General features: G+C 41.2%; 1 protein-coding gene and 2 long non-coding RNA genes across 28 annotated transcripts; 2 read left to right on the forward strand and 1 right to left on the reverse strand.

Annotated features, from left to right (window-relative positions):
* The first annotated feature begins 2,028 nt into the window (after positions 1-2,028).
* Positions 2,029-4,223, forward strand: LOC123042370 (uncharacterized). The gene is made up of 3 exons (XR_006418767.1): positions 2,029-2,501; positions 3,309-3,343; positions 3,474-4,223. It is a non-coding gene; the product is annotated as an uncharacterized lncRNA (long non-coding RNA).
* A 1,803-nt stretch (positions 4,224-6,026) lies between these two features.
* On the reverse strand, positions 6,027-12,686 carry LOC123047052 (uncharacterized). 24 transcript variants are annotated; one of them, XR_006422765.1, is made up of 11 exons: positions 12,477-12,686; positions 11,567-11,799; positions 11,256-11,346; positions 10,674-10,720; positions 9,847-9,970; positions 9,660-9,777; positions 9,250-9,328; positions 8,921-9,139; positions 8,601-8,815; positions 6,662-8,495; positions 6,027-6,567 (listed from the first exon to the last, which is right to left on the reverse strand). It is a non-coding gene; the product is annotated as an uncharacterized lncRNA (long non-coding RNA). The 24 variants fall into 24 exon arrangements; XR_006422758.1 differs by lacking the exon at positions 9,847-9,970; XR_006422756.1 differs by lacking the exon at positions 9,847-9,970 and having other exon boundaries at positions 9,660-9,846.
* Positions 12,687-14,696: 2,010 nt separating this feature from the next.
* On the forward strand, positions 14,697-18,260 carry LOC123042371 (cytochrome P450 72A11). Of its 3 annotated transcripts, none has more exons than XM_044464840.1 (5): positions 14,697-14,819; positions 15,221-15,641; positions 15,818-16,038; positions 16,652-17,425; positions 17,529-18,260. In XM_044464840.1, exons 2-5 carry the CDS (start codon positions 15,335-15,337, stop codon positions 17,952-17,954), a joined length of 1,728 nt encoding a protein of 575 aa, XP_044320775.1. In that variant the 5' UTR covers positions 14,697-14,819; positions 15,221-15,334; the 3' UTR covers positions 17,955-18,260. The 3 variants fall into 3 exon arrangements, with proteins under 3 accessions (XP_044320775.1, XP_044320776.1, XP_044320777.1); XM_044464841.1 differs by having other exon boundaries at positions 14,716-14,819; positions 15,298-15,641; XM_044464842.1 differs by lacking the exon at positions 14,697-14,819 and having other exon boundaries at positions 15,226-15,641; positions 16,652-16,899; positions 17,041-17,425.
* Positions 18,261-25,779: the final 7,519 nt, after the last annotated feature.

The following is a 25,779-nucleotide window of genomic DNA, read 5'->3' on the forward strand; positions in this document are numbered from 1 at the left end:
GGGCACCAGCTGTCGTGGTTCTAAGTCTGAAAGTAGAATGGGGGTAGGTATGGAGAGGCAAGATCCTAGCTATGGAGTAGTTGTACACACGAGTGTTTAGCGAGTTCAGGCCCTTCTCGGAGGAAGTAACAGCCCTACGTCTCGGAGCCCGGAGGCGGTCGACTGATCTCTGTGTATATGAGTTATAGGGGTGCCAACCCCTCTACCAGTGGAGGGGGTGGCTTATATAGAGGACGCCAAGACCCCAGCCAGCCCACGTTAGCAGAGGGTTAAAGTACATTAAGGTCTGGCGTTACTGGTAACGCCCTACATAAAGTGCCATCATGACCATTAAGACTACTTAATTACAGACCGTTTGGATGCAGAGTAGATCCTGAACTTCTGATGGTCGAGTGAGTCTTCATGGTCGAGTGTCTTCTAGCCGGTCGAGTGAAGCCTCTCTTGGTTGACTGGAAGGTAGCTTCGTCTAAGGATGTCCTTGGGCATGGTATCCTAGATAGATCCATGACCCTACCCTAGGTACATAACATCATCAGTCTCCCCAGTCCTCCTCAAACGTCCACATACACGCCCGACCAATGAGCGAACAGGATAAAGGAAAAAAGGTGATCAAGTCGCAACTGGTCCCCTCAAATCTAGCCAATCGCCTGTGTGCTGCAATGGAAACATACATATTCTAGCGACTCAATATTAGTTATGTCTAATCTGTATCTTTAAACCCACATCACATCAAATGTTGTGTCAATTTTTGTTAACATGAAATCAAACTTGCTGTCTCCCTATTCCTCTCACCCCTTAGGTTCTTGATGTCATCGTGTGGATGCTCTAAGACATATATAGGTAGGCTTTAAGTCAGACTAGATTGGTGGTATATTAAAAAAAGCAACAACGTAGTAGAAGGACCGCTTCTCGTAACATGAATGCAAACCAGACAAATAGAAAGTACATAGCTCATGTGTATTATTAGACAATCAGGGGTTCTGTTTTTCCCAGCAATAATTATAGACCATATAACTTTGATTTAAAAAATAACTCATTTCAAACAAAAAACTAATAAACTGAAGAAGCTTGCCATCCTTTTCATTTCAAACCAAACTAATAAAGAGTACATAGCATTTAACTTCTTCAACATCCACGAGTATTAACCTACAATGTATCTCTCCCTAATAATAAAGCACGGATTGGGTCTCCGGGTTCACCGTCGTGGCAATTTGCGAAAAAGCCCCTGTAGTTTTTGTTATTCAACCCGCACTCCTTTTTTTGAGTGAAAAAAAACGATTTGTTTTTTACTCCTCGCATCCATCTCCTCCTTCCCCCCAAGCGAGCTAGGGTGGAGCCGCCGCCTCTCCGGCGTGCCCACTGGTGCTCCGTCCACCCCTCTTCTTCATCTTCTCCCCCAACCCCTACTCCTCCCAGGACCAACCGTGGTGGACGACATGCCCGCCGGCGCTCCGTCCTCCCCTCTTCTCCATCTTCTATCCTCCCCTTCTCCCTCCTCCATCCCTGTCCAGTCCCCACCTCCCCTCACCCCTACTCCCCACAGGCCCACGAGGATCGAGCGTGCGCGGGCGGCGTTGGTGGACGAGTTGGGCGATGCGTGGAGGACCTCAACTACTGCCTCCCCTGCACCTCAATCGTTGTCACGGCTACCAACTTCTTTGTCCCCCAAGTACTGGTTTTCAGCAGATCCGGGCGAGGTGAGAGACTCTGCTTCTCTCTATTGGCTACAGAGACAGATTTACTCTCTATTAGCTACAGAGACAGATTTAGGGTCAGATTTGATTTGTTTGTATTCAGGTAATTAAATGATGTTGGAGGTTGTGATGCAGCACAAGTAGCACAAGTTCATCATGTCCACTGCCCTTCATTGAATATCAGGTTCAATTTTCTTGATTTTTTACTTGAGCTGTTACTCATAGCATTTTTTTAATCTGGGTATCATAGAGTTGGTGTAGTTAAATGATGTAAGGGGATAAGGAACAAAATTGTGTAAGACGATACTAACATGTACTCATATTATTCCAACATTGTTGGATATTGCTTGGAGATTTGCCCTTTTTATAAGAAATCAAAAACAGTCTGTAATCTGGACGTGTACGAACGTTGCGTGAACATTTTTCTGTTTAAATTGGGCGTCCAATCTCTGTAAGCTGGGTGTTGCCTGTACTTTATATTAGTCCAATGTTTGCCAGTTCCTGGTTGATTCCCTATTTGATGTGAATCCATGAACAAATAAGTTTATGAACAAGTTCCTGTTTGCTCCCTGTTTGATTCAAGTCTGAAAGATTCATAGATGCTACACTTCAGTTATAAATGCACAAAAAGTTAGGACTCATAATATTATGAAAGAAATATGTTCCATCCGCCCCTACCCCTTGTAAATATATATTTAAATGTGCATGCCCACTTTGTCGGAACACCGCCCAATGCTGGAAGACAATCCGCCGTCCGACGGTGTTGCACAGTTCGCCGCAACTTTGTCGGCTGGTTCTTCACTTGAGGTATGTAGACAAGGAGTATTGAAATTATGGTCTTTTGTTTTCTGCAACCTAACGTTCATTGCTTCAGATGTGTCTTTGGTCTTATTTTACTACTGGTTGTGATTGTGGTACATAACGCTGATGTTGAAAGCGTGGACCAGGTCCTATATTAGCTATCTTTGATTTACATCCAAAGTTCAGTTATAATTATAGGCTGGAAACTTTATATTATTTTGCTATCTTATTTCGTTTGTGAAAGTAGCTGCAACAAGTAGCAGTTTGAATTGATGCAATCAAGTAAGCAAGGCTTTGATTGTAAAATTTGTGTGTTGGCATAGGCTGAAGCAAGCACCTTTACTATCTGTATTTGTCTGAATCTTTTTGTGTTGTCATAGGCTGAATCAGTAGTTGGTGCAGCTAGCTGCAGCAAGCACCAGCTTAACTTAATGCTAGCATTTACTTGAAGCCTTGATATGCTCTTGCCGACTGGGTAAACTAGCACATCTTCGATCTGTATGCTTGAATCTTTAGTTTGTGCAGCTAGCCACTAGCAAGTAATTAAAGCCTTGATCTGCTCTTGCCGACAAAATAATCTTGGAAGAAGCATCTAGATCACTTCACTATGGGCCCATCCAGTAGCTTTTCAAGATTATCTGTCACTCCACTATTTACTGTATTGTTATAACTGCTCCCTATTTGATTGAACTCCGTGCTGATTGCATCTTTGGAAAATCTGGAATATTGTTTGAACAAGGTAATTGTTGGAGTTTTAACTTCAATTTTTGTTGTTGTTACACAAAATGTCGCCTCCGCCGACTTTGCTGGAAGACCATCAGCCATCGCCTAGACCGACTTCGCTGAAGGTATCTCTTTTTCTTTGTGTAAATTATGATGGAGCTATGTTTACAGTGATTTACAGCCAGGGTTTACTGATGTTTAAACTAGAAAAATTGATTTGAGAAAATATTTAACGCAATTGGTCTATTGCCATAGGCTCAAGCAAAGCACCTCTTCGATCTGTACGATTTGCCATCTTGTTTCCTTTATCAAACTATCTGCAGCAAGTAGAAATCTGAATTGATGCAAGCAAGTAGTAACCATTATGGCGGCACGGTAAACTTCTAATGTTCCATCCAGAATATCTTCCAGCAATATATGTGAACAGAAAAATGGTGACCTTTTGAAACAATTATATGGTTCTATATATCCAAAGGAATTGACGCCAATTATTATCCTGGAAAAGAGTGTTACCTGCCATAGTGCTTCTTGCTGTACAAATATCCGAATGTTATATTTTACACATGTGACGCAAGTCTTATTCGTTTGCAAAAATATGGTTGTACAAGATGGATGCGAACTCTGAAAACAAAATTTGGGACAACTGCTAGCATTCAACGAGAACGAATATGAAGACAACATACCTGCCGATGTACTAGAATTCCTCAGTTGTATCAAGAAAACCAAAATTAAAACTGCTATGTAAGATCTCCAGATATTTGTGCAGATTGATTATGTAAGCTACTCTGGAAACTTGGTGCTAACTTCCATTTTCTCTCAACAGGACATGTGCTATTTATGAAAAATGAGCTTCTCTACTACTGGCTGGCAGCCCGTGATGGTGGTTTTAGATATGAAGCTAAGGAAAGCGTGCCTCATAATTCATTGGATGGCCAATTAGATATTGGTGGCTGTAAATGACATGAGTATTTAGCTTTAATAAAATCTACTCCCTCCGTCCCATAATATAAGAACATTTTTGCTTGAAAAACGTTCTTGTATTATGGAATGAAGGGAGTAGATATGTACTCTTGTGGATGAGGCTGGTACTAAATGTGCATTGAATTTACCAGCATTGGTTAATATTGGTTTTACTGTCGACATTGCATAGTGAGTTTATATAATTGATACAAGTGAAGACATATTTTACAAGAATGATTATAGATCCACCAATGCTGGTGCTAGATCTATCGCTGACATGAATTGTGTAAAATAATATGTTTATTATGTACTTGTAACGTCCCAACTCACCTGTCTAGCTGAAGTGCTGCACTGCTCATCTCGCCTCTTTAAGCGAAGTGATGCACTGCTGCTCTATGTTGGCGTGTGGTAGCAGCCAGTATCCTTGATCTACCTTCGGCTAGAGGAAAATATGACGATGTAACTTTGATCTAGAGCTCGACTCTCTAATGTCAGGACAATTAGGCCAGCAGCCTGCTGCTTTTACTCGTGCGTAGCATCATCCATAATTTCATATTTAAAAAATCGATTGATCCGCAAACCAATATAAGAATAGAAAAGCACTGTGCAATTTCCCTACCAGATAATGTTTGTCTCCAAAAAATCATTCCATTTTTAAAAAAAAATCCAAAAACTATTAACCAGATAATGTTCGTCTCCAAAAAATTATTGCATTAAAAAAAATCCAAAAACTATTGTCCAAATTTAAAGAAAAAAAATCACCTTTTCAAAAATAAATAAAAAAATCATGCTAATCTACCATGTATTCCATGCACCCCAACTCTTTCATGAGATGAAAGTGTCGAGCTGAAGTTGGTCCACACAAACGATTAGGATGGCTTATTCACGTTCAAGTTACATGGCCCAAAAAGCGATAGTTCAGTGTAATCTTATTTAAGAAACGTTTGCCAAAATTGGATATAAGAAGTGTTGTGTAAAGGCACACAATGTAGATTTTAAATTTTTTCCCGCCCATTACAACATATGGGCATTGAACCTTGCCGCCCCTGGTCACTGCCACCGCACCGCCGAATAGGCCGGAGTAGCATCTTCTCCACCATCGCGCCGCCACGGTCGCCCTGCTCACGCTCGTCTTGGCACGCTGCCCTACCAAGCTCGCGGCCTCCCTCCACGCAGCTGCAACAGCTCGTCGCAGGTCCCGCGACAGTCTCTCTCTAGCGCGCGCGAGTTCCCGTGACGGTGTCCTCCGAGGGCCTTGGCCCAGGCGAAAGTCGCGGCCTCCTCCTTGGCGGGCGTCCAGGATCTCGTCGGCGGTGCTAGCCTGCGAGGTGTTTGACGAAATGCTCAAGGCGGACACGCCCACAAATGGGGCAACACTGTTGGGCAATGCGGTTGACCGAAATGAAAAAGCGAACAAACATGTCCGCTTCGCCGACCCAAATGGTCCGTTTGGGTCTGCGTGTTGGAGTTGCCCTGAAGCCCGTTTTGGTCGCTGGGAGAAGGGCGTGCGAGCAAGCGGGCAGCACATGACCTAAACCCCCTACACTCTCAATGGACCAAACCCAAAAACAGTGCAAAATAAATAAGACATAAAATACAATATTTCAAAAAAATCAACGGCACCATAAAAATGATTCCATTTTTTAAAACATTCTCAAAATTCTAAAAAAAAACCTTCTCAAAGTAAAAATAATAATCGTGTTTTTCTAAACAACAAAAAATAGAATTGACTGAAAGAATATTTCATACACAAGTACTTTATCATAGGTTGAAATGAAAATGATGAGCCGAAATAGGTCATGACAAACATTATTAGGGTACGCCCAAATTTCATAGTGCAAAAAGAAATGTTCAACGTAACCTTATTTCTAATGTTTCCAATAATCGAATTAAAAAAGTGTTCCATAATGGCACATCGAGCAGGTTATATTTAATTTTTCGCCCGGTGCAACGCACGGGCATTTGTACTAGTACAACTAATAAATAAAAATATTTTTGTCTGCGAGACACATATATCAAGTTACTCAAAGTTCAAACCAGTGAAGTAACTATAGCAGGGCTTACAGGAGAGATCCCATTTGCAGAAGCTCTGATGATGATTTCATCCATTCCTTTCAAAAGTTCAAAGAGCATGCGTATCAGCATGAATTAGCACATATATGACCACAATCTAGTCAAAAATACTTGTAGCTATAGATCTTGAACCCAGAGGTACTGAACCTGACATGGGGTAACATATACGCAATCTCTTTGAAGAACAAATGACAGATTACTCTAGATAGGTTTTGGAATCTAAACACCACTGATACTGCAATTTTGGAGTATAAACACCACCGATACTGCAATTTTGGAGTATAAACACCACTGATATAAGGTCCTTGCTCTCCAACTGCATTTCAATGTACAAAGAAATATGTATCACTCAAGGATGCTTGAATAGCCAGATGCACAAATGCTAAAAAAATTCGAGCATGCACGCATACCTTTTTGGTACCAGGTTAATAGAAATCTAAAAACAAATGCACCATTACAGTATTTATTTAATGCAATTATCCACCAATATAGTGTTGCAACTTTCTTGTTATGAAGCTGATTTTCAAGCCAGAAGGTGTAACCCACAACATTATTGGGATGTAGCTTTTCTGAAGGTATCAACCAAGCCTCTCATATATTGTAGTTTTCTCATAATTTTCTCTCTTCAATGGTACAACCTGCATCCTCTGATTTGGCCTAAAAATCATTGTTGAACAAGGAACTTCACATGTTAATTAAGAAAGGAAACTCGTGCATTGATAAGGGAATTTTGGAAAATGTCGATGGATTTCAAACAGAATGAGAACAGAAAGCTAGATAAGTAAACACACTTCTATAAACTCAAACATGGATCCATAACCCTGTAAACCTGAAGATAAAGTGAAAGAAAAATTAAAATAGAAACTTCCCATCAACAATAAAAGTTCAGGAAGTCACTGGAACATGGATCCGAAGATCAAGTGAAGAACAATGGAATTAAAACATAAAGTAGCAATAATAATGGAAGAGAAGATCAGCCATGCCAATCTACGTAAAGCTATGCACTGTATTGGATAGAGAATGGTGTTACCTATGAGTTCACAACAGTACTACTTGATTGGTAGAGCAAGCATTAGGCTTAATCCCAAAATAAGAAGTGCGCCGCTGCAGTATAGTTAACTACAATTGTTAGTTAGTTTGGCATACTATTAGAGAAACCCACCAGAATTCTCTCAATGGGAAGTAGAACACATCCGCCGTGCGCCCCATCTCTGGACCCTGCGGCCGTCTCCAGCCGTCACGCACCTGTGATTTCGACCTGGCCATTCTCGTCGTCGTTGCCGAGGCCCCTAACTGAGATAACCCTCGTCTTCTATGTGGCGTGGTCTAGCCACCCGACAGAGGCCAAGAACTGGGAGGCCGCCACGCTCCGCAACGTGTTTTCTTCTTCTTTTCTTTCTTGTGCTCCCATAATCTTCGTCTCCCCAATCCATGCTCACAACCGTCGTTAATGGTACGTCCGACTTTCAATCATCCAGCCCTCCCACATAAACAAGGTATGTCGCGAATGGACAAGCTCCACGTCAACACGCTGATTGTTGTAAAAATACATCAGATCAACATTCCTTAATTTTTGGCAACAAATAAAAAGAAAGTAGAAATACTTGGTTCAAAGCTAGTACAGATGTAGAGAAAATAAACCTTTAAAATGTGTGGTATGTGGTCGGCTTACAGATACTTTTATATATCTAAATTTCTCAACATAATGTAGGATTCAGTATACACGATGCATCAAAACTTAAGTGAAGCATCCATCAACCACATGGGGAAAAATATTGAAGTGAAGCCATCTGTGTTGAACCCTGGAGTTCTGAATCTAAATCTTAAATGCCCATCACATTGGCACTCAATGGTGACACCGACTACTGAATTTTCTTAGTAGAAAACAACATCATTTACGAATCTTTCTCTTTAAAACACCACTAATACTGCCATTTTGGAGTCTAAACACCACTAATACTGCACATAGTCTGCATCCTGCCATGTACTAACTGAAATATATGGAGCTTGCTATGTTGTGTTAAAATAAAATAAGCCGGTCTTTTCTCTGTCCGGCAAAAGGCCAGTCTTTTGCCGTCCTCAAACCAAGTAACAAAGAAATAGTTTCAACTTAGAAAAACAGAGATTAGAAAAAGGATATATGTTCTCATTGTGCATATGGCTGGGCATCATAAATCAAAGAATTGAATCTCAAGATGCAACTTCTCTCACCGTCAGGTATGAGCATCAATGTGCAGGTAGGCACTGCAGGATTAACATGATTCATGCACACTAATTAGACATCTTTTTAGATGGTCAGTGCTGAAGCATGTAGTAGTGAAGCAGCACTTTCTTTTGATGTATACTTACTTGCTACTCCAACTTGCAGTACTGAAGCATGTACCACACTAATTAGACATCTTTTTAGATGGTAAGTTCCTTCTGACTTGCGCATAGACATGGTGGCATTTATGTCAGAACAATGTACACGGCAGCTGACCGAGTATTAAGTCTCAAGTAATAGGACTGTAAGTAGTCGAGCAACTGACTGAGTATAATATTCAAACGTTGCAGCCTTGGTTTGCCTACAAAAAAGACAGAGTAAAACATATAGAAATGTCAATTGCATGATTTATTCCAAATTAATAATTACAAGATGCAACAATGGATATTAGTGGCGTGGAGATAACCTTACGCGGCGGCGGAGCTCCGCGCTCCTCTTCTCCATGCATGGTGGCGGGGCTCCTTGGAGCCGACAAGTGTGAGGGAGGAGCTCCCTGCTCCTCTCCTCTGTTTTTGGGGTGAGACCGCGAGACGGACCAGTACATTTTGCAGACGGCCAGCATTTCACTACTTTTCTCATAGTGGTATTGAATAACGAGTGGAATTCATTCCTGAAAAACATCAAACTGCCACCGAATGGTGTCCATGCGTCATCATCTATTCCCCTAAGACAATGAAACTGGATGACATGCAATCAAACAAGCCAAGTTGGGGCTAATTAATCAAAAGTACACACCTGATTTCAACTAAGAATATGCCGCTGTCTCTTCCCTTGAGCCATCAATTAATAGTACGAGCTCATGGTCAATTTTAATCTGTTAAACAAATGCACATGTGTGAAGCACACAACAAGAGATTGATCTGCTATTGGCACTATCGGAGGTACATAGAAGCATTCTTAAATATTCTCGTATGATTGGCGGTTATTCATTTTGCGGAAATCCATCAATCAGAAGCTTATTATTTCCAATCACAAGCATGTTCTTTACTAATTAGCATGACAATGATCTCAAAAGGCACAAGCTTTCCTTCATACATGAGATCCTTGATCATTGTACTAACTGAAAGAGGCTGGCATTAAAAAGATATCAAGAAAATTATTACAATGTAAGAGTTTATTTACAGGAACTGAAAGCAGACTGTTACCTGCTCCATATCACATTTAACTTCTTCGCGAAGAAGATCACCAGCACTCAGATGTGCAAACCCATATACTGGTTCACAATCTTAGAATGCTAAGTAGCTTTGACACTGCCTCACCCTCCTGTACCAGCAATATAAGCAATGGACTGAACATCCCAAAGAGTTAAACAGGACACATCACGGACGTTACCTGTGTTGTCAAGCGAGTTCGAACAACATCCAATGGGTAAGTTACGTAAGTTACAGATGCAGTTGTCGCTCCCGCTAAACCATCACCAACTAAACGTACCGACACTAACATAATTTGGGTCATCCTAGCAAGGCACCATTCAGAAAGCCGCAAGATGTCCAATATGCCAAAAGATAAATAAATCATGTGAAAATAAAAGATAAACAAGATGTACTATATACATTCTAGTCATCTAGTGTATACCAATACACACGGAAAAACATGTGCATCGTCATCGTGCAAACACAATTCTGCTATTCTTATCATATTTTATCCATATTTCTTACTCCCTCCGTTCCATAATGTAGTGCCTATAGATTTTTGCAAAAGTCAAACATTACAAACTTTGACCATATCTATAGAGAAAAGTAGATACATCTAGAATACCAAATGGACATCACCGGATACATCGCGAGTTATATTTTCAGAATGTATATGTTTGATATTGTAGATGTAGATAGTTTTCTCTATACACTTGGTCAAAGTTGGCAAAGTTTGACTTTCACAAAAATCTATAGGCACTACATTGTGGAATGGAGGGAGTACATTTTAAGAACTAAATTGAAGTTACTACTCCATCAATCCGTACATGTATCATCGTTAAATATTTGAAACTTTCACAATCTATAGAAGTGCAAATATACCTGGATTGTTCATATTAATGAGTTTTGTTAATAATACAACCAATTTTACATCCCATAAAGAATTATGAAGGCCTAATAGGTTACAAAATGACGATAATGCGAGTATGCTCCACGTTATCAAGAATTTTTGCCTCTTCAACTTACATGAGCTCGTGGGACCTGGTGTGATTGATCTCCTTTTCATATTCCTCCTGAAATAGCGCAACACGCCAGACACAAAAACTGAGTATTGTCAAGTACGTCTTATTCCCACCATCAAGAAATTTAAGGACTGCTGGACTGCTTGTGAAATGACGTACATGGCTTTATCACAGGGTGTTACTAATGAAAACATGAACTGATTTATCAGCACTGCAACAGTTTCCAAAATGCTAGATGCCCAAGGCAACTATAATCTACTATGCCCTATCGTAACGCAGAAGATACTTTTTTTTTGCGGAAAATTATAAATGATACTTAGCAAGAACTAAACCTAAGGGAAGTGCTTCTACTAACATACATCAAATCTGAACAAGTTTTCAGACTTTTCTACTCAAAAGCATCCATTCTACTGGATGAACATACTGCAGACCAAGAATTAACCTAAAAATTGGTATCTATTTTACCACGATTTAGCTTCAAAAAATGCAACAATTTCAGATTAAGCACCGACAAACTCGTCTTGATGCAGACAAGTATCATGACAGTGAATATTCACACTAAATTGAAATCTGAGTAATCACGTACGTATAGGCTATGTAGAAGATGGGAACGAAGTGCAATCCTTCTTTGCGTCAATAGTCACCATGTAGAAGAAGACCCATCCGAATTATACAGTCTGCAATGTAAGCAGTACATTCTTGACCTAATTCAGGAACACTAAATAATAGAAAAAAAATCACAATTGGTTATAGAATTTGCCTATTGTTCTTCTAAGCTAAATCCCCTTTATAGGAATTTCTAGTGGAGTCTGCCAAGGCCGTATGGGGCAAAAGAAGCGATGCAGACTTCCATGAGTGCACGGGAGTAGGGAATACGTCGAGGGCGCGGCGGCGTACCTGTCTTGTTGGTGCGGCCGCCGATGGAGACGGCGGCCAGCGTGCGGTGCTCTGGGAAGACGACCTTCTACCGCCACCATGTGGTCACAGACCAGCGCAGCCCCATGCGCGACCACCGCCGTGTGTGCCTGCTGCCGTGACCATTGCACCCACATGGGACGCCGCGACCCCCGGCCACCGCGCCGCTATGCCGCGGCCACGAAATCGCTGCCGGCCCACGAGAACATGACAGACTGAATGATATGACATCAATTTGTAATTATTTTGAGCCCCATAATTCAACAGTTCATGAGCAAAGCACAATTTCATGAATAAATTGGAACAAATCCATGGCAGTGGATGGATTATAAATCGAAAAGGAGGTGGATGGGATCCATCTATCAAACTCACACAATACTATTTGCTTGCAGGCCTATTTTCCAAACCAAATCACGCAACAAGAGGAGTTCGCACTGGCGGATGGATTCATTTTTATGAATAGACGAAAACACAGAAATTCGAGACTCACTCGTGTAGTCAAGCGTATGAGATTTTTGTTCAATCAGGAGGTGTGACCACGCTGCTCTGCTCCGCTCACCTCAGGCGTGGCCAAATCCAACTCGCTACCTCCGCTCGTTGTGGTTGACAAGCAGCTGGCCGCCATGGATCCCCCGGACATCGCGACGGCAGCAGCGCAGGAGCACGAAGCACACGGGAGCGGCGCCGCCGGCGAGGCCGATTTCGACGGTTAGGACAGAGGCGGGGCACAACGGGGTGGGGAATGGCGCGACGCACGGAGAGCAAGGGTGTGCGGGATGGCCGGTGGAGGTAGACGACGAGGGTCGCGGCCAACGGCAGGATCTGTCTGACGGATCGGGGAGTCCTGCTTTAATGCGTCGATTGCAATTGAGATTTTGGTGGCAGGGTATACCTGTGCTCCTCCTTGATCCAGGCCTTCCAGGGTACGCCGTCGGGCGTTTCCCGGAGTTCGGCGGCGGCGGGATTCAAACCGCCCTGCCTTGCAGAGGCGGCGGCGTCGTCGTCTCCCCCTCGGACGGCGGCGGCGTGGGTAGATGGGATCGATGGGAGGGGGCAACGAAGGATGGGGTTCATGGGTTTTTTTTTTTTGCTGGGTGTTGGTTTTTTTTGGCTGCGTGGGATGGGGTGCGGTGGGGTAAGAGACGAAAAAAACCAGCGAAAGTGGTGGGACGAAATAAAACCAACGAAAAATAACCGACGGACTATTCATCAACTGCTCCATTAGGAGTAGAGATTCTGCAAATAAAGAGCGCGGCCACACTCGTTCTTAAAGTTTTGCGCCGCTATTGTCGTGGATGTCTAGTGGCTCTAGTGGTTAGCTAAACTTGGATAAGAATGCAACGACCTAAGTTCGAATACAGTTGAAGGCGTTTCTTTTGCTCATTTTTTGGTGTTATAGATCGCTGCGCTCTGCCTTCACGGGCCGGCCCAACAGGGTTCTGCTGTGTGCGCCAGCCCCCCCGCTCTCTCGAATATATTTGGCAACCACCTCTCGGCGCGCGTCGTCCTATCCCTCCTTTCCTCCCCGTCGATTTCCCATGTAGCGCCTCTGCCCAGCCCTTGGGGATCGAGGCCTGCGTCAGCAATGTGATGATTCGGTTTTTCTGGGGAGTGCTGGTGATTCAATTTTTCAGGACACTGATAATGTTCGGTGCTGATTTCTGGGGCATTTTGTGGCTGTGTGCTGCTGATCTAGCATGGAGGAACGAATACATCCCTTTGGTACCTTGGCAGTACACGATCTATCTGCTTTTCACCAGCAGCGGCATGTACTGTTTTTAGCCCCTGTTCTCTAGTCTGTACCCATTCAGTTCAGTGATGTGAGCTACTAGTTAGTTTGGTACTACTTCCTCCGTCCGGAAATACTTGTCATCAAAATGAATAAAAGGGGATGTATCTAGATGTATTTTAGTTCTAGATACATCTCTTTTCATCCATTTTGGTGACAAGTATTTTCGGACGGAGGGAGTACTAAATTATTCAGTTAAGCTTTTTGTAGTGTTAGTTTGGTAGTTGGTAATCATTTTCTGGTATTCAGTTTTTGTTTTGTCTACTTTCAGGTTACTTAATTATATTTTGTTTTCCCCGGCTTGAACTCTGCATTTTGTCAGTATCGAATCATAGCCCGCATTTTTGCAACGTGTGGCATAAATGCTGCCCTACTTTTTTCTATTCTTTCGCACACGTGTTAGTGCATGCATGTGTTCTCCTACACAAACTAGATTGCACGGGTGTTTTAGGAATTCGTGTTTCGTTCATTTGTTCATTGAGTGCTTTTCTAAGTTCCATTGGTGTGGTCAGTCTGTAAATACCCGCGTGTCCTTTTGCATTTGTACGTAACTATTTTTCATATATATATTTTTCCTGCAACCAAGCCACCTGCTGATCTTTGAGATTCATCTGCTACAAATATATAGTTTACTTTTGAGTTCATTTTTAGTTACTTCTTACTGGTATGATTCATGAATGCTTGCTAATGGTGACATGGTGATTTTATATGTGTTCTTGTTAGTTTTTTTTCCGAGCAGACTTTTGTAACTGATTTTTACTCGAGTATCATGTAACTTCACTGGACTTGTTTTTTAAATGGGTTGCTTTTCGGCCTAACTTTGCATGCACACTTTTGTAAGATAAGTCGTGATGCATGATGTTCTGTTTTGGATTTAGCTTACTTAATAAAGTGTACTCACTGTTTTGCCTGTCTCCAAAAGAAAGATTCTTCTTCTCTAGTGTCATGGTCTGTGAGATAAATAATAGTTTTTCAGTGTCACTTTCTAAAGTCTTTTTGATTTGTCAATAGTCTTTTTGCATAGCAAATCATTGGAGCCTTGTGTCTCTTCTTCAGTAATCATTCATCAGTGTTCAGTCATTTTCCCTATGTCTCCATTGCGTCTGCCTTGATACAAATGAGATGAGGTTTGATCTAGGTGCTGTAGGGTCACTGTCATGTGGACCCGGCCCCACATGTCATCCGCACTAGCCACGCGGTCGTATCCGATCGTTGGGCCGCGGGTCGCCCATGGATTTGGTGAGATCCCATGGGCTTCTCGTACTGGTTCGCTGCTGTTTGGCTATGGGCTTTACACGAGCGCGCGGGGCGCCGGCCTTTCATTTCCCTTGGCTGCTGCGTCTGATTACACTCTGATTCCCCTGCCGCCATTGACCGGCCAGGTCTGCACTCTGCAGGCAGCAGCACCGCGCGTGGACGGCACCTCAACCACCTTGCGGATACGAGGTACGCAAGCGCTTCCCTGATACTCCCCATGTCGTATTCCCCTTCTGCCGCCGGCCTCGGCTCCCTGACGTCCCCCGGCCGGCGGCGAAAGTCCTTGGCCGACGCATGCGTGATACGTGGATCGTTCACTAGTTAATCCATGGCTAATGACGTTTCCGCCTCGTACTAAGAGTGGGTCTGCGGTTGGTGAGCCTAGTGTTCTTACGGATCAGTTTATTTTGCTACCTCTACTCCACTGTGGTGATCTTGAGATACGGAAAGGATCACTTATAGAAAAATAATAGTGACTCGTTCGGATATGCATGATGAAAGATATCCTTTCTGTGCCTGCAACCTACCTACCCCAAGGCGGCTAAGGTTCCAGCAATTAATAATTTATTTACTGCTCTATTTGATTACAGGGTTATGGTCATCATGACTACTATATCTCTGCCCGTCCTTGCTGCCTGCATCTACAATCTACACTCTTTGTCTTCAGTCTGACATTCACTCTGAGCGAGCGAGCGGGCGGAGGAATGGAGGAAGCCATGGCGATTCTGCGCGACGCTTCGCCGTGGAGCCTGCTCGCCGGCGCCGCGGCCATGGCGGCTCTGTGGTGGGCGGTCAAGATGCTCGAGTGGGTCTGGTGGGGCCCGAGGCGCATCGAACGGGCCCTGAGGGCGCAGGGCCTCGGGGGCACCCACTACCGGTTCCTGAGAGGCGACATCAGGGAAGAGCAGCGGCTCATGAGGGCGGCCCTCTCCAAGCCCGTGCCAATGGACCGGCCGCACGACATAGTCCCGCGCGTCTCCCCTCTCCTCCACCGCGTCACTGCGGAGCACGGTATGTACCACCGCCAACCGCCGCCCGCTTTCTTCATCAGATCCCAACTAGAAGAACTACTGTATCTTTCCTAGTTGCGTGCTCCTCCTGATTTTTTTGATATGCCATTAGGTTATTACACTCTTTGTTTCAGTGTCGTGTTCGGCTATTCTTATCATCTGTTGCTGAAAACTCAGGGAAGGTCTCATTCACATGGTTTGGGCCGTACCCAAGAATCACAATCAGTGATCCTGAGCTGGTTCGGCAAGTTCTCGCAAATAAATTCGGCCACTTCGATAAAACGAAGCTAGCCCGCCTTGCAAGGGTGTTTATTGGCGGACTCGCGGTCCTTGACGGTGAAGAATGGGCCAAACATAGAAGGATTATGAATCCAGCCTTTCATGCAGAAAAGCTAAAGGTAATAGTATTTATTTATTTTGCTTACTGTAAAAAAAAAATACTGTATTTCTTTTACTAGAAAAGTATTACTAGTATTTGCTAAAAGAACTCGTGTTTACACAGTGTGATTCCTATCCAGTAAATATATCTAAATCAGACTCCAGATCACAATATCTAATCTAGAATTGGATCGACATGAATTCGGTGTCAAATCAGGTGGATATAATATAATTTGTCAAGTTGCTCCCTATAAGGCTATAATCGGTAATTTCGTATCCAATGGAACTGTAAATTTGCAAGAAGCTACCACAGCTGGCTCTGTATGTAACTGTACTTCTATCAAAAAGTCCTTTGGAGAAGATACAAAGTTATTATAATAACTAATTGCTGTAAATTGTGATACTAAAGTTATAAATAGTATGAGTTCTATCAACTGGTTGGAATTTCCTTTGTGATGGATATGTCAGACAACCGAGGCAAAATACTAGTACGTTTATTCAATACATCACATGATCCTAGGAAATTTAACTAACAGGGCACAATTAGCGGCAACCTATTACTATATGATCAAACAAGGAAGATAAAAAGACCAAACCATTTCTCCCTGACCATTTACTTGGAATTGATTACAGCGGATGTTGCCGGCATTCTCTGCATCTTGCAGTGAACTAATTGACAGATGGGATAATTCAGTCACTGTTTCTGTTGGAGCAATAGAGCTTGATGTTTGGTCGGAGTTCCAAAATTTATCAGGGGATGTCATTTCAAGAGCTGCATTCGGTGTCACCAACGAAGAAGGCAGGCGGATTTTCCAACTTCAAGCCGAGCAAGCAGAGCGCCTTGTCCAATCTTTCCGGACTAATTACATCCCGGGCTTCTCGTACGATCCTCATTTTCCTTATTATTTGGTTCCCAACAAACAAATATCAATTTATGTGGATTCATGTGTTCCAGAATGTTTTCTCAATGAAATTTCTGTATCCATTTCTGAAACTAATCAACGGATATTTTCACTCTTCAGTCTGTTGCCGACAGAAAACAACAGAAAGATGAAGGCTATAAATACAGAGGTCAAAGGGATTCTAAGGGGGATAATAGAGAAGAGGCAGAAGTACATGAAGAATGGAGGAACTGACAAGGACGATCTGCTGGGCCTGCTACTAGAGTCAAACATGGATTACAAGGATGCCAATGGCAAAACAAGCAAGGGGATGACCGTGGAAGATGTAATTGACGAATGCAAGTTGTTCTACTTCGCGGGAATGGAGACTACAGCCGTACTGCTCACATGGACAGTGGTGCTACTAAGCATGCATCCGGAGTGGCAGGATCGTGCCAGGGAGGAGGTTCTGCAAGTATTTGGGAAGAACAAACCAGATTTAAATGGCCTTAGCCGCCTAAAAGTTGTGAGTACTTGCTAGCTTGCCTGTGACATGAGTTAGGCACTTAGATAATTGCAAGGTTCATAGCTTTTGATTCTGTCATTTTTCTGCTAATTGTGTATGACAGGTTATGATGGTGTTCAACGAGGTCCTGCGTCTGTACCCACCGGTGATGCTCATTAACCGCCGGACATACAAGAAAATAGAGCTCGGAGGCGTCACATACCCGCCGAACGTGATGCTCGCGCTGCAACTCATGTTCGTCCACCGTGACCCTGGCATCTGGGGGGATGACGCCGGCGAGTTCAACCCGGGGAGGTTTGCCGACGGCATCTCCAAGGCAAGCAGGGACCCGGGGGCCTTCTTCGCCTTCAGCTCAGGGCCGAGGAACTGCATTGGTCAGAACTTCGCGCTGCTTGAGGCCAAGGTGGCCGTCAGCATGATCCTGCAGCGGTTCTCTTTTGAGCTGTCGCCGGCGTACGTGCATGCGCCCTATGCCGTCCTTACACTGCACCCGCAGCACGGTGTTCCGGTCAGGCTGCACCGGCTCTGAATCGGGGATCAAAGTGTATCTAGACCCGTCATTTTGATGTCAAAGAAAGTACTCCTCTGTCAAGAAATATAAGAGCGTTTAGATCACTAGTTAGTGATCTAAACGCTCTTATATTTCTTTACGGAGGGAGCACTACATTGTCTGCACGCAGCTGTCAGGATAGTGTTTTCAGACAGTCCTTTGTTCCCCTGGTTTTTAGGGCATCTAGTTGAATCCTGAATCACAGCACCAATGCGTATATACTTTACTTCAGTTCAAAGTATAAAACTTGTAGCTGGGTACAACTTGAAAAATTATTGCATGCTCGATGCTCTTCACTGCCCAGAGAATGTGTAGCATCGTCAGAGCTTCTTTGGCTTAATTTGAGCATAGTGTTTTTGTGCTGAAGAATGTTTGCTAGAGCCATCTTAGCTTCAAGCAATGCAGAGTTCTGACCTATGCATGTCCGAGGACCCATTCCAGATGGAAAGAAGGCGGCCTGCTCCTTTGATGCGTTGGAGATGCCCTTAGAAAACATTTCTGGGTTGAATTCACTCGCATCATGCCCCTAAATATTGGGATCATGGTGAATGAACATCGTGGGCAATAGAACGTGCACTCCTGCCGGATAAGCTATGCCCCCAAGTTTTACCTCCTTGTATAATGGTAAGTATGTGTTTTTTCTTTTGGAATATTTTGAAGATGGCTCACCACGCAACCTAAGAACCTCGTATAGAATCAATGTTACCTGCAAAACAGGAACAAAAACCTCAACATTAGCATAACACTTATTAAAGATGTAAAACATCAAGTTTCATCTTCTTCACCAACCCAAATCACTGTTTACGTTTTTTTTAGAAACAAAGATGAGCACGTAATGATCAACACATTTCATGCATAAAAATGTGTACATGGTCTCAGAAGAGCAAAAGAAGTGCAGTGCAGTGCCCCAAGATGCAAATAATATGATTTCTACAACATAAAGAAAGTTGACCTCAAGTTATTGTTACTATCATATACTTCATCCGTTCCAGAATATAAGGTGCATCAATTTTCATGAAAGTCAAACATATATACGGTTGACCAGGACTACAGAATAAAATATCAAAAACATCCACCGTACAAAATAAAAATATATGAAAATACTTTTGACACTTTAAATATCAATATCCACAATTTTCATGTAATCCAAACAAAAAATGCTCCATGCCATTGAAAGAATTTAAAATTATGTTTGTGAGACTTTAGTGAATTATACAATGCAACACATGGTCTCATAGTTTTAAAAAAAATCATATCATTCACAAAATGTGTCAACGCATATTTTAAAATACTTAAAACGTATTAAAAAAATATCCAGAACGTGTATTTCAAAAAGAAAATCATGTACTTCAAAAAATTAAATGTATATAAAAATGTTTTAGATGTATACAGAAAATGTACAATGTGTATGCAAAATTTGAATTGGGTTAAAAAATTAAAACAAAGAAAGAAACAAAAAAAACAAAGAAACCAAAGAAAAGGAAAGGAAAACCTAACAATACCAGCGAAACAAAATGAAACCCCAAATAAAACTGATGTAAAACAGTGAAAACCCTGTTTAAAACCACAAAAAAAACTTGCGCATAGCTACAGTACTGGACCGGTCCAATACCACCATGCTCTAGGCGAGACCTATTAGGACTGGTAACGAGCGAGAAATATATCATTTGGGATACAGACGCGTCATACCCTATTTGGCACTTAGGCCTTGTACAATGGGAGGTGCTTAGGGAAGGTGCTTAAAGAAATAAATCAGGCTTTTTTTAAACACCGGTACTTATTTATATAGGATAGACGCTTAACTAAGCGTCTCTCCTGTAGAAATAGGCACCGGTGCTTCAGAAAAATTTGGTTTATTTTTCTAAGCACCTCCCATTGTACAAGGCCTTATAGCGCCCTAAAAGACAAAACTGTGTCGTAATTGGCCGGCCCAAATAGCGTTTTTTTGCGTCTATTTTGAGAACCTTCTAGAAGGTCCAGTCGGTTTTTCTGGGTGGCTTTTCTTTTTGCTTTTTCCACCACAGTTTTTGCTTGGTTTTCTCGATTATCCTTTTTCCTTATTTATTTTTCTTTTAAATTTCGTGATTTTTTTCAATTTCATGATTATTTTGAATTCATGAAATTTTCCCTAATTTTCCTCTTTTTTACAATTTCACATACATTTTCAAATTGATAAACTTTTTTGAAATCATTTTTCCAACTCTGTGAACTTTTTTCAACCTCATAAACTTTTTTCCCAAATTTGTGAACTTTTTTTAATTCAGAATCATGAACATTTTTCACATCCGTGTACTTCTTTCATAGTCATAATTTTGTTTTAAAATTTCAAATTCATGACCTTTTTAAAATTGTCAATGGTCAACAGTCGGAGTCAATGGTGGGCGGTCACAGGTCGTGCTCAAGTTGCCTCGTGGCCTGTGGCCTATCGAGCGCACGCGTGAGCGCCAGCTACGTAAACACGCACTATAAGTGGGAAAAACCTATTGGCCACACATTGCGTCAAAATGTCGATGAATCGCACACACAGATGCGACTACCGAGCGATTTTGGGCCAGCCCATCCGTACGTACAAGTTCCGGTTTTGTGAACCTTCTAGAGCGTTCCCAGCCGGTTCTTACTGGTTTTGGGAACCATCTAGAAGGTTCCTAAACCGGTTTTTATTTTTTCTTTTCTTTTTCTTTTTTTACTCTTTCTGTTTTTTCTTCTTCCATTTTCTGGTTATTTTTTCTTTTCTCTTCTTTACTTTTTTGTTTTCTTTCTGTTTTCCTTTTCAAGTTAATTTCTCTTTTCAACACATTTTCTTTCTTTGATTTTTATTTCCATATGTGTTCTTATCTTATTTTAAGAAAATATTAAAAAAACGTGTTCCCAGAAAATGTCAGTTTTTGAAAAAATGTTCTCAAAATTCAAAAATTGTTCTTGGTACACCAAAAAGTTCAAAACTTTTGAAATTCAGAAAAAGTACCAGATTTCAACTTTTTGTTCACGTATTCAAATAGAATTCACGCTACCAAATTGTTCAAGATTTTTCAAAATTGTTCTCCATTTCCAAATTTGTTCTCAAGATTCAAAAAATGTTCGTAGTTTAAAAAATTGTTCGCGCTTCAAAATTTGATCTCTGTTTCAAAATTTGTTCTCAATATTCAAAAAATGTTCATGCTTTAAAAAACTGCTCTTTCAAAAAATGTTTTGGAAATACAAATTTTGTTTATTTTCAAACTTTTGTTTTGTTTTTGTGAAAAAATCATACGTTCAAAAAAATTCTCAAAATTTGCCTTTTAGACATCTTAAAAAATTACTCAATGTTTGCGTGTTTAAAAAAATGTTCATGTTTCAAAAATTGTTCGAAGTTACAAAAATTGTGCGTGTTTTACAATAAAGTTCATGTTTTACAAAAATGTTCAGGCTATAGAAAGATGCCTTCATTTTTATTATTTTTGTTCACGTATACTGAAAAAATAGCATTTACAAAATTGTTTTCCGTTTCAAAATTTTATTCTGAATTTTCAAGATTTTTTTCTGTTTTAAATTTTTGTTCACCAATTAAAAAATATCACATTCTCAGAAAATGTTCTGGATTTCAAAATTTGTTCATAAATTCAATAAATGCTCCTCTTTTTAACTTTTGTTCGCAATTTAAAAAATGATTGAGGAATTCAAAAAATGTTCATATTTGTTAACCTTTTTTCAGCAATTCAAAAAAATGGGAATTTCCAAAAAATGTTCCCGCTTTCCAAATTTGTTCACATCATCAAAAATGGTCATGTTTTTCAAAATTTGACCCCAAATTCCAAAAATGTTCAGGGGAATTCAAAAAACTGTTGACGTCTTGAAAATTTTGTTCATAATTTTGAAAAATGTTCGCACTTTTCAGTTTTTTGTTCTTGTTTTTCAGAAAATGTTTTCATTTTCGAGAAATTCTTCTTGATTTCAGTAAACAATGTCGATTTCATGTTGTTCCTTTATTTTGTTTTTTTATATTCCCAAAAAAATTTCAAGTTTATTTTTTCTCTCTCTATGAAATATGAAAATGTTTTATTCGCAAAAAAATTATAAATGTTTGCACCTTATGTTCATATAAGGCGGACTGCCATTTTACGTATGAAATCCCAGGAATTATGGTGGCTATTAGCGTTGCTCACTTCGAGTAGGTTATTGTTCGATCCCTGCCGCTCTTGTATGTTTCTTTAACTTTGGCGGTTCGAACTTAACATGGGAAGTTGAATGTTGCAGTGGTTAGCACGGCGTGCCATTGACCACGAGGTCCCGGGATCGATCCGCAGCTCCTGCACGCTCTATTTTCGGCACTTTGCCGCAACTAGCGGCAAATAGGAAGTCCCCTATAAGTGCTGAGGACTTCCTTGCCTATCGATGGAGTTCTCCGCTTTGACATCCTAACTAGGCTTAAGCCCATCCCAACCTTCTTGTCTGGATGGGTGGCCACTGATCTTGGTCATTGCCCATGCAACCTTTCTCATTCAAAGCCCCACGGTCTGAACTTTGGTGGAAAGACTAGCAAACCACTCGGGCGAACACACATCATTTCCCCGCACGACATATCTAGTTCTGTCACGACGACACTCGAAACCATGAGCCATGTGCAGCGCGCGCTGCATCCACCGGCCATCTCAGGCCGTCGTATCATGCCGCCGGTGATTTTTAATACTAGTCAATGTGTATGTGCAATACACGTTAATTTGGAAGTATATTAAATGCATGCAGATATTAAGTAGGATATTATTTGTGTGTTATTATATGATTAATAATATATTTGGCATGAAATTAACTGCACGCTAAACATGTTGAGCGCTCGACGTTGAATCAGTTTAGATTGTTGGATTGAGATGATTTGATTGCCGAGATTAATTAGATCTACCCCTTTAGATTTTTTTATATTGATATAGATATGATATAGATTAATACACAAAAACTGTTTTTTTTCATGGAAACAATGAGCGAGCGAGTTAATGAGCTGCGGCCCGCTAACCGTCCGTGTGAACGCCAATTCCAAATTCGGTGCTACATATGCTGATGGCAAATCCTACATGATGCATATCGTGTCAAATTGTCGTTCTTTCACACGTACTGAGCCACCGAGCGACCGATACTACGCCAACCCATAGCGTGTACTAGATCGGGACCGCGCCTTGGCGCAAGGGTGCCGGTCCCAACATTTTGGTGAAGCAAGTAGTGCTAAGTTAGTAGAAATCTATGTTTAGCGTATGAATTCCCTCTACATTGGAGTAAGTTCAACATCCAATGATAATTTAGTAAGAAGCATAGTTTAACACACGTATTCAACAAGACAACAAAGCAAGATATTATCAAGTTCAACATCCTCATGAGATTATAGACACTCGGTGAGTTCATTAGACCACAAAAGCTAATAACTACGACATTAAGTTCAATACTAAGAGCACAAACACGAGAGAGGAAGTACTAATAGCAGGAACATAATAAGAAAGCAAAAGCCAGGCATAGTGACGATAGAGGCGGTCAAACTACAAAGCCATAGCCATTAGGCATACTAATTAGTAGCTCCGTCCAACTGCCTTGTCGGTCAACTTCATAGGTGCACTTAGATGATCAACCGTGTGGCCTTGGTGTAAAAGCAAATGGTGCAACCACATCATGCTCTTGTGCCTGAGACCGTCTTTTTATTTGCATCATCTCAGCCCATGTGGGAAACTATAGCATGATGGCACGAACTTCAGAAGCTGTCGTGTACTCAAAGATGACTTGAATTCGATGGTTCTACAAAACAGATACAAATGAAGAACATTATCCTGTGGATAAGTAAGGAAAAGGGAACCAATAACAAACATCTACTTCGGATTAGCTAGTGTTAATAAACCATTAAAGATTACTGAGTGTAAAAAAAATGCTGTGCAGTCAGACTACCGATACTCTTTAGCCTATAAAACCTAAGTGTACGCCATCCCTTTCTCTACAATTTAGCGGTCCTTTATTGTTACTGTTGAATCAAGAAAGCAATGGAATGATAAATGGATACATTGAACTACACAAAAGGCCACCAGATATCTCATAGAAAAGATTGCTGATGTAAACATGTCTATGCCACAACCTATGGATATTTATTTGAGTAGATGTCACTAATTTCAAACGTTAATATCTGGTATAGGGGAAATTCATGTAGGTAGTAAAAATGTGGTGGCGGAACTGAATTATACAATAAATGCATATGCATATAGAAAATCTCTGTCTATTGTTCAAATATACGAAATCTACTTATAATCTTGATCCAGAGCAGCCAGTAGGTCTCTAAGCTGCTTTTTTGTAAGGAAGATAACCAAATAAAAAGATCGATTGTTAAAAGACTCAACAGTAAAAAGAAGCAGAGCACATGGCCATTTGAGGACTGATAGTACGTCTAATGTGGGCAATTATTCAGTCTTTTCTCTAGCCGGCAGCCTAATTGTATGTCTGTTGAAACCATTTTCAAAAAATAAAGGCTTTGTCAGATTCAAAAGAACATGACGTTACTACCAGCTAATACATGACCATGAGATCTTGTATCATAGTTGTATTGTGATCTGGTCCTAAATATTGCCATTTTGTCTTATGAACCATGAAATCTAAACTTTTCGCCCTGTAACAGAGCAAGCACATGCATGCTCTTGCCATCTGCGGACTTATAGAAAATCCGGTGCCTTGCATGAAACAGTCCAAGAACCATATTTCAGATTGCACAACTAAAAGCAGAGAAACATGTAGCAAAGTAATAGTATCAATACATGGAAACCAGCAGAACAGATGATAGGTGGGTATAAAGTAAAGGTTGGTACCTGAGAGTCGAGTATAACCAAGTCCATATGCTTAATCGGACAATTTTCAGTTCCATCGTGGTGGTGCCACAAGCATGACACTTGCACACGAACATGGCGAAGCGAGTTGCCCGGACGAAGCTTGGACAAAGCATTAAACACCATCTATATCAGCAGGCTTAATCAATATATACGAACAAAGCAAGAATAAACTACACAAGACATAGTTTACCAAGCATGGAAAATAGATAGCATAGCACGTTAACAAGAAACACATAAGAACCCACACAAGCAGGCTAATATAGAACAGAGGCCCAGCAAGTACAAGACCAACACACATAAAATAAGAAAATGCCAAAAGGCAGTATTAGACAGGAATACACACATATGGCAAGACACGAGAGGGACAATACACCCCTACCTGATGATCGGTGAGAGTCAATAGATTAGGCAAAACTACAGCACCCACAAAGCTGAAGGCAAGGCCTGCAAAAAATAATCAACAACAGGATTAACCAATGGAAATACCAAGCTAATTAAGCATCTAGAACCTAAAGCCATCAACCAAAAAACTATACGTGTTGGCCATGTAAATTAAAACAGCACTACCCACAAACAAAATACATGGGTCCACACATAACCTTTAAAAATACATGTTGCTCCTTTACTACCTGCATAACCTAAGAGAACATGAAAAAAGGACTAATTTAGTTCTGCTGTAGTAGCAACTCATAATAATTTAGCTAGCATCTATGCTGATGAAGCAAAAACAATGACACTATTTAAAAAGAAAGTGAGCAGCAGGGAAAGCAAGATGGTAACAGGGAAAGCAAAACATGTGCGATACAAACTATTTCCTAAAATCACATCTCAAGAAAACCCTATTTAACACCTATAGGAAGTAAGACGACAAAGCAAGCAAATTTATCAAATACGGCAGCTTATTTATTACCTCAAGCTAAACGGGGTTCTCCATACTTTAATTCCGCTATGCATTGCTAGTTTCTCTTCCCATTAGA

Source organism: Triticum aestivum, chromosome 2B, assembly GCF_018294505.1.
Source record: "Triticum aestivum cultivar Chinese Spring chromosome 2B, IWGSC CS RefSeq v2.1, whole genome shotgun sequence".
NCBI lineage: Eukaryota > Viridiplantae > Streptophyta > Magnoliopsida > Poales > Poaceae > Triticum > Triticum aestivum.

Bases quoted from the DNA above. Each gene is read 5' to 3' on its own strand.
- LOC123042371 (XM_044464840.1), top strand. From the start codon at position 15,335: ATGGAGGAAGCCATGGCGATTCTGCGCGACGCTTCGCCGTGGAGCCTG. The intron at 15,642-15,817 runs GTATGTACCACC...CTGAAAACTCAG, and splicing joins CCGCGTCACTGCGGAGCACG to GGAAGGTCTCATTCACATGG. The intron at 17,426-17,528 runs GTGAGTACTTGC...TGTGTATGACAG, and splicing joins GCCTTAGCCGCCTAAAAGTT to GTTATGATGGTGTTCAACGA.